Source organism: Podarcis gaigeae (assembly GCF_964106915.1).
Source record: "Podarcis gaigeae genome assembly, chromosome: 9".
Taxonomy (NCBI): domain Eukaryota; kingdom Metazoa; phylum Chordata; class Lepidosauria; order Squamata; family Lacertidae; genus Podarcis; species Podarcis gaigeae.
Genome location: NC_139685.1, coordinates 3,269,141 through 3,277,617, shown reverse-complemented (window position 1 = coordinate 3,277,617; position 8,477 = coordinate 3,269,141). Strand labels below are relative to the sequence as shown.

Sequence of the window (8,477 nt, the reverse complement as noted above, 5' to 3'; positions counted from 1 at the left end):
TGTTTGTGCCTCTAGAAAAAAACTGTAGTGGAATATTAATCAGCAGAGGGCATGAGATTTGGACTGAAGAAACTCATTGTAGTTAATTGAATTAGTTATGATTATCCATTTGACACCAAGGGATCTGGAGGTTTGCAAGCGTCTAGCCATCAATTGGTCCAGAAATGAGCTGAGACAACTCCCTTTTTCCTTTTCTTTTTGAAAATGCCTCTGCTTATTTCTTTTTGAAAATGCCTCTGCTTATTAGGTGACTCACCCATCTTGAGAAAAAACTGGATCCTGGGACTTATTAACAGTCCAGATTAACAAGCCACCAGGTCTGGGGGCTGCCTACTTGAGAACCCTTAAAGAATTCCAGTGAGAATTGTTGATAATCTAGCAAAATGATACCACAGCACCAAAGACAGCCTCCATCCTGGAAGACAGGAAATCAGCCAACAGAATCCAAAGTTCCTGAAAAGGGCAGACCATGTTCCTGGCAATGTAGTAGAAATCACTCTTCAAGGGGAAATTGTTAAGCAGATTGCAGAACAAGCAACACTGAGGGAAAAGTCAGAGCCTACTCCTAAAAAGGGAACTGCTGCCTCACCAGTCTTTGGAGTTCTTTGGAAATGTCAGTGTGTGATCTACCGGGCAGGGGTGATCTATTCGGCCTTCCAAATATTTTGCTTTTGCTATATATATATATATATATATATATATATATATATATAAACATTTCTGCTATGTACTACTCAGGGCAACTAACAACCATTCACAATCACACCATCACACCATCAGTCTTGCGGGGCCAGCCTCCACAGCATCTGGAGGACACCAGAGTGGCTTCTCCCATCTCTGTCTCATTGCTAAGGCCTTCTCTCAGAAGACCCAGTTTTTCCGTGGCAGGCCATGGCTCTCAGTTAACAATCCCAACATGTGTCCCTTGGGCGTACCTGTGCATCACCACTTGCCAGCATGCACATGTCGAGAAGGACATATGGGAAGTAACTCTCCCATGGAAGTATGTCAAATCCATTCAAAGGTCCTCAGCATCATTATTTTCTCAATTTAAGAATGTCACTGTTCATTAGGGACTGCCGCACCCTTGAGCAGCTACCCCTGTCCAAGCAAGGTTCTCTCCTTGCCTCAAGTCTTGCCTTGGCTGGATGTTTTGGCTGTTCTAAAAGAGAGAGACCGGATTTATCAATCTATAGGATTCAACTCCCTCCACAAAGAGTGGACACGTGCTTTGTGCCATTTCATGTAATGCAGCTGCTGAAACAAGTTTTTAACACTTGGGAACACATTGTAGGATACTTAGTTTTTTAACATCCCTTTAACTGAAGGTTCCCTTACCTTCTTGGCTTTTTAGCCAGTGGGATGGGAACTACTATAAAAGGGAACACAGCATGGAGAAGGTAAATGGAAATTTTCAACAGGTTATTGGGAGTGGGACTTAGTCAGTGATCAATGGTAAGATAATTGGGGTATTAAAAGCATATGATGGTGAATAGGGCATGTTTATTAGCTACTATCTGAACTTCTGACTTAGACAACACCTGCATAGCTTCAGCAATGCTACAGTCTATATGTTCCCCAAGTTACATAGCGAGCCACGATTCTGCAGTGACTCCAGCAGAAAAGATGGAGAGCAAAGCTTCTAGCTACAATGGCTACGTGCTCCCTCCACAGTCAGAGCCAGCAGACCTCTGAATATCTGTGGCAAGAAAGGCATGTGTTTGGTTTGCATTTGCTGGTGCCCTGTAGGCAACTGCTTGGCCACATGCTGCACTCACTTCATTGGCCAGCAAGACTCTTCTTACAGCCTTAGCCCAGCCCTGCTATACCAAGACGCATGCAGGGACCTGCCCAGGGTGCTATTCAATCAACCATGTCACCTCTTTGCATCCCACCAGAACCAGGATGGGTGGATATCAAGACTGAACAGGCAGCCCCTAGCCAGCCCACCCTTGGCCATTGCAAGAGAAAGAGGAGGAAGGGGAGAATGTCTGCCAGTCACACAAGCCCTCTGCTGCTGCTAGAATGGGGACCTTGAATGCTGTGAAGGAGAGGAGTGGAGCACAAGCCACTGAGCCCCAAGAACCCCCCCGTCCCGTCCCCTCCCAACTCACAAAGCCATCTCTCCTGGCAGGACCAAGAGAAGCCAGCCATGTAGGGAGCCAGGGAGGTGCCAAATGTACCAAAGGGGAGGGATCAGCCCACTGCTGTCATTGGAAGCATAGAGCTGGTTCCTAACAATGCCCATTCTGAGCCACATGAGTACATTGCTATTGCTCCTCTCTCTGCTCCGTTCAAGCAGAACCTCCAGCCCATAAGAGGGGTGGCTGCCTTTTTTAAAAAAAGTACAGCACCACATTCATTTGTTTGGCCCAGGACACCTCTCCCTACAGAGGGGGGGGGGGGCAAGCTGAAGCCCCAACAATAATACCTTGTTAGCTAAAAGCTTAAAGGTAAAGGACCCCTGACAGTTAAGTCCACTCGCTCATCTCACTTTACTGGCCCAGGGAGCCCCCATCACAGGGATTTGAACCACCGACCTTGATCGGCAAGCCCTAGGCTCAGTGGTTTAGACCACAGCGTCGCCCGCGTCCCTAGTAACTAAGAGCTTAGACTGAGGTAACTCAAGTTCAAAGATGGCTACAGGTGGGATGCTCAAAGAATGTTACTCATATTGGTCTAAAAAGGCCCTGAACCTTCTCAAGGAAGCAGGATCCTCACAGCCCCTATTTTCTTCAAGATAGCTGTGCACTTAATATTGACTTATAAAATATGATACATGTGGGTTTCAAAATATCCCTTGCTACATATCTGCCATTATGCCTCACAGAGAGTTCTGTGCAGCTTTATATCTTCCATTTTCCTTCTATGGCAGAAAGCATATATCCTGCACGTCAACTACATAGAGCAGGGTTTTTTTAAAAAAAAAAAAGAGGAAAGACTGTTTTCTGAATCACGTAAGGAATGAAAATTTTAAAGACAGTAAAACTGAAAATACTGCACAAATAGTTACACACTTTAAGGCCTTGATCCTAGTCACCTTTACCTGAGAGTAAGTTCCATTGAAATCAATAGGACTTGCTTCTGAGTAGACAAGTGTGGCTTGCACTGTCACCATGAATTCAGTCCAGCTGATTACCATATAAGCAGATATACAGTATTAATGACTTAAGATTTTTGTGCCGCTTTAAGGCAAGACTATTATTTCTGCAACAGCATTTGGTTCCCCCACTTAATTTTCTCAAAATAAATTGCTAGTATCTGGTACTAAACTATAAATATTGTGCTGCAGACACAAAAGGTTTGTGACCTTTAAATATTCTCCAGAATATGGTTTGTCATTGCTGCCTATTTGAATACTGTTGGATTAATCTTATTTATAATCAGTCTTAACACACATTAACACACAGCACAACTTCCAGTGGCAAATGAACAGTGGGCATTGTGCTTTTATTTTATTTTTTAAAAAATATACAGCATTCATGCTACTTTGGTATACCACTTATGGGCCAACAACCATGTCACTCAGAAGGACGCAACTCTTCATTTCAGTTAGAGTTACCTCTGAGTACCTTTAACTGTGGTCCTACAGTGAAACTTACTTCAGAGTAAACATGTATCTGATTGCAGCTCAGTTGTGTGAATGTTTATTTAATCATTCACTCGTTTTAAATATTTTGATCACATTCTCCATTAGAAACAATTCCAGAGTGGCTTACAATAAAACACGATTCATATACACAAAACAGCACCATGAAACTTGACGATGAATGTGGGTAATAGGAATCACTCCCACAGAGGTACAGAAAAAACTGTTCCTTAATTCATAGTCTTGAGACCAATTATATTCCACATAATGCTGGAATTGTTTATAATGGGTCTGACACAGCTAAAGTTAATAACTGCTAATTCCCATATATCTTAATAAAAAAATTTAATACATGCCCAACAGCACAACCCCTATACACAACTTTCAAGGGAGTTTGGGGCGGCTGCCTAAATCTCTCAGTGGGGCTTAGAAGTGCTTTATATTGGCTGATATGTGTCCAACATTTACATCAATAGAATACATTAAAAAAACCACACCCTCTGAAATAATGTTTCTCAAAACATGAATATAAGCCCCTCCTAAAGCCAGAAGTTCATCTAAGAGCTCTCCTAAGGGCTAAATGTAAAATGAAAATGCCAAAATGTTAAAAAACAAAAAGGCTATAGACTTTCATCTCTTTAGATAGTTCTGAGAAATATTAATGCAGCAGTAATATACACTACAAATCTAAAAATGACTGAGCAATTACTATAACATTTGAAAGTTACTCTTATTATAAATATTGAACCTTGACGTTGTATGAATACTAAAATGAGTAGGTCAGGTTTGCCTCAGTAGTATTCTTATTTCCTTAATGGACAATTGACCATTTATTTTATATAAAAAAGGTTGTGTGCTTTATTCCTGGAATTGAGTGCTAGTTCACATAGAGGAGAACATTCCTGGGCACAAAGGGAGGTGATGTGTTCCTTGCAGAGTTACTTGTAAGTCCTGTCACATTCAACAGGAATTATTCCCTGCTCGGTCCCAGCGCCTGCCAACCTAGCAGTTCGAAAGCACCTCCGGGTGCAAGTAGATAAATAGGGACCGCTTACTAGCGGGAAGGTAAACGGCGTTTCCGTGTGCGGCTCTGGCTCACCAGAGCAGCGATGTCACGCTGGCCACGTGACCCGGAAGTGTCTCCGGACAGCGCTGGCCCCTGGCCTCTTAAGTGAGATGGGCGCACAACCCCAGAGTCTGTCAAGACTGGCCCGTACGGGCAGGGGTACCTTTACCTTTACCTTTAAGTGTGCATAAGATTGTCCTAATAAATACTAAGCTCAGAAGTAAGCCCCATTGAATTCGATGGGCCTCTCTCCCAGGAAAGCAGGATTGCCACCTTAATGAAGTGCACCACCTCCATTGAAATGAATGGAGGCTGCTCCAGAACACTCCTGAGCTCAATACCTCCTTCATTTCAGTGGGACTTTCTCAGGACCAGTATTGTGACAAACTCTTTTTCCTCCCTTAGAGATTGCTCTAAGGTGTAGCAGCTGGACAATTAACTATCAATGATTCAACTCTGCAAGTTTCAAATCTGGTTGTCAATATAATTTAGATGCTTTTGGTTCTCAGGAACAAGCAAGAAAATCCATTTCCCAAAACAGAAAACCACCAAAGTGTGAGTTGCAGGAACAGAAACACAACAGAAAAACAGTAGCTTGAGACACCTTCCGACTTTGGTCAGAGTAAAATCCAAACTGTGGCCAAACAGCAGTCTTCTGAGAGGACAGTTGTCCTTTTAATGCGCTCATGTCAGTTTCCCTGGGCACTTCTGGACAGGCCTTGTAAGTCCAGCCTTTCACCCCACGGTCCACTGGACGGGAAAGCCCCTCTTCTCTCTGTTCCCAGTTCACTGCTGGTTTAGGAACTTCCTGCAGGTTAGCATTAAATAATGGCAATAGGAATAATCGAAAGCCCAAAGGATTCCTTTTTTAAAGGCTCTTCCCAAGTGGGGTGAAGTCTAAAGTAGACAAGTGGGGGTGAGGGGGGAGATTCTGCCCAGCGAAATGTCCCCCTCGCAGTCGCCCGACTCGGTGGCGCCCTCTGGGTCGGGAGAGATCTGGGACGCGCCGTCGAAAGGGCCTCCCCAGCCGCCGCCGCCCCCCAGGTTGGGGATCCTGTCGGCGTCGGTGGCGGCGCCTTCCCGGCGGAAGAAGAAAGTGTCTTGGTTGCAGGAGATGAGCTGGTGGCTGAGGTTGGCCGTCTCCCCCGGGGAGGCCGAGCACGGCCGGCTGCAGCCCAGCAGGCGCGAGAAGACCTTCCTGAAGTCGGCGTTGAAGGCGTAGATGATGGGGTTGAGGGAGGAGTTGGCCCAGCCGAACCAGACGAAGACGTCGAAGGTGGTGTCGCTGACGCAGGGCAGGCCGGCGGCGGGGTCGCCCGGGGGGCGGTCGCAGAAGGGCACCATGCAGTTGAGGACGAAGAAGGGCAGCCAGCAACACACGAAGACCCCCATGATGACCGAGAGCGTCTTGAGGACCTTGGTCTCCTTGCGCAGCGACGACTTGAGGCCCGAGTGGTGGTGCAGAGGGTGCGCGCAGTCCAGGCGCCCCCCGCCGCCGCCCCCGCTGCGGCAGCTCTCGGCGTGCTCGGCCGCCCTCTCCAGCGACGAGATCCGACGGATCTGCACCTGGGCAATCCGGTAGATCCGCGTGTAGGTGACGATCATGATGGCCACGGGAATGTAGAAGCTGATCAGCGAGGAGGAGATGGCGTAGGTCCGGTTCAGGCTGGAGTCGCACTGCTCCGACGGCGCCGCCGCCGCCGCCGCCGTGCTGTTGCTGCTGCCCCAGCTCCCCGGCTCGGGGCTGGCGGTCCCGGGGGCGCGCGGGTCGGGGCCTTTGTGCCAGTTGAGCTGGACGGGGAGGAAGGAGATGAGGATGGAGAGCGCCCAGGCCAGGCCGACCATGGCCAGAGCCACGCGGGGGGTCATCTTCCTCTCGTACCTGAAGGGGCTGGAGATGGCCCAGTACCTGTCGACGCTGATGACGCACAGGTTGAGGATGGAGGCCGTCGAGCACATGATGTCGAAGGCCACCCAGACGCTGCAGAAGGCGCCGAAGGGCCAGTAGCCCGCCACCTCGGCCGCCGCCTTCCAGGGCATGACCAGCAGCGCCACCAGCAGATCCGAGACGGCTAAGGAGACGATGAAGATGTGCGTGACCTTGGCGCGCAGGTGCCGCGAGCCCACGATGGCGGCGCACACCAGCACGTTCCCCAGGAGGGTCCACACCACCAGCAGCGACAGCAGGCTGCCCGCCGCCACCATGGGCGCGCCGCCGGCGGGGCCGCCGGGAGGAGCTCCGGCCGCGGCGGGCTCCGTGGCGCCGGGAAGCAGCCCGCGCGAGCGCGGCGTCGGGGGGGCGCCCGCTTGCCCGCGCAGCGTGGCGTTCCTGCTCCAGGGCGCCTGCAGCATGGCCACCGGCGGCGCCGCCGCGCTCCTCCCGCTCCTCCTCCGGCCGAAGGCGCCGCCGCTTGGCTCTTCCAGCGCGCTCCGCTCGGCCCCATCGGTTCCCCCGGGCCGGCCCGTCCCTCAGCGCCGTCGAGCGCGCCGCCCGCCCGCCCGCGCCCCTTTCCGCCGGCGCGCCTGCTGCCCGCTGCCCGCGTCCCTGGCAGGTGCCGGGCGCTCCTCCTCTGCCGCTCGCATGCCGACGCCCTCGCGGAGCCTCCCCCTGGCCCGCCCTCGCCGGGCCCCGAGGCTCTTCGCCCCGACGGCCGGCCGGGCGGGAGGGCTGGGCTGGGGGCGAGCGAGCGAGGCCGGCGGCGCCGGGGCTGCGAGGCTAGCTGCCTTCCCCTCTCCCGGCCCCACGAGGCTCTCCCCTGCCCGCGCTCTCCTCCCGGACGGCGCCTCCTCCTCGGCCGGCCGGTCGGGGTTGCCGCGGTCGCCTCGCCCCCTCCCTGCACGTCGCACTGCTTCGGAGTTCGCGGTGCGGTTCCGCCCGTCCACGGGCGAGCATGCGCAATCCCTAAGCTCGGGGAGCACCGAAGACCCGAGGGTGGGGTGTGGGATCGGGACTCGCAGGGAGAGGAACGCGGGCTGGACCCCGACTGCCTCCAACTGGCTCAGTTCATCATCATCATCATCATCATCATCATCATCATCATCATCATCAATCCTTCTCTCTCTCTTTCTCTCTGTCAACACAGCCAGAAGCATCTTTCACCTGACCGAGGGAAATGGGACGCATCCCCCATTAAAGTCAACCGGTGTTCAGCCTGCACCGCCGCCCCCACAGAGAAAAGTGAAACACAGCATCATCTCAGTGCTAAAGAGAAGAAGTTGCCTGGAATAACTCATCTCATGAAAACACTCTGCACATGCCCTCGAGAAAGCTTAGCTGCCCGCCCGCCTGCCTGCCTGTTAGGATTATGTTTAAAAATGATGCAGAAACAATAAGTTTGTTAGTATTTAAGGAGCCATGAGACCCTTAGCTGTTTTCGCTGCTAGAGACTAACAGTCTCTTGGGGTGGGGTGGGGATTGCCTACCATGCAGTGACCCTGCTCTGATCTACCTTATTCCACCCCAGAGTCTACAAAACCTTCTGCCTTCCATTCTCCATTCACCGCTGACCCCTCCTGTCCTTGGTCTGAGTCTGGGGGGAGGAGAGTGCAAACTCCCCTGGCCAGCCTGAGCCTGTCATTGCGAGGTCAGGAGTGTTCTCTCTTTCAGCACATTGCACTGCGCATCTGGCATTGAGAAAGGGTTCCAGGGCTGACCCATGGCCCGGATTAAGGCCACCCTCTCATGGCACGGAGGCAGTGACAGTCAATGTGGAAATGGGCTCTGACAAGTGCAGGTTCCTCTTGTGGTGACCACAGCATGGAGCAGGCATATTTTGAGCTTTCTAAGGCTGCCAACAGTGGTCAGAAATCAAGAGTCCAGCA

General features: G+C 51.2%; 1 protein-coding gene across 1 annotated transcript; it reads right to left on the bottom strand.

Moving 5' to 3' along the window:
* Positions 1 to 5,509: 5,509 nt before the first annotated feature.
* DRD5 (dopamine receptor D5) lies at positions 5,510 to 7,102 on the bottom strand. Its single transcript, XM_083698355.1, has one exon. It carries the CDS (start codon positions 7,005 to 7,007, stop codon positions 5,553 to 5,555), a length of 1,455 nt encoding a protein of 484 aa, XP_083554481.1. The 5' UTR covers positions 7,008 to 7,102; the 3' UTR covers positions 5,510 to 5,552.
* Positions 7,103 to 8,477: the final 1,375 nt, after the last annotated feature.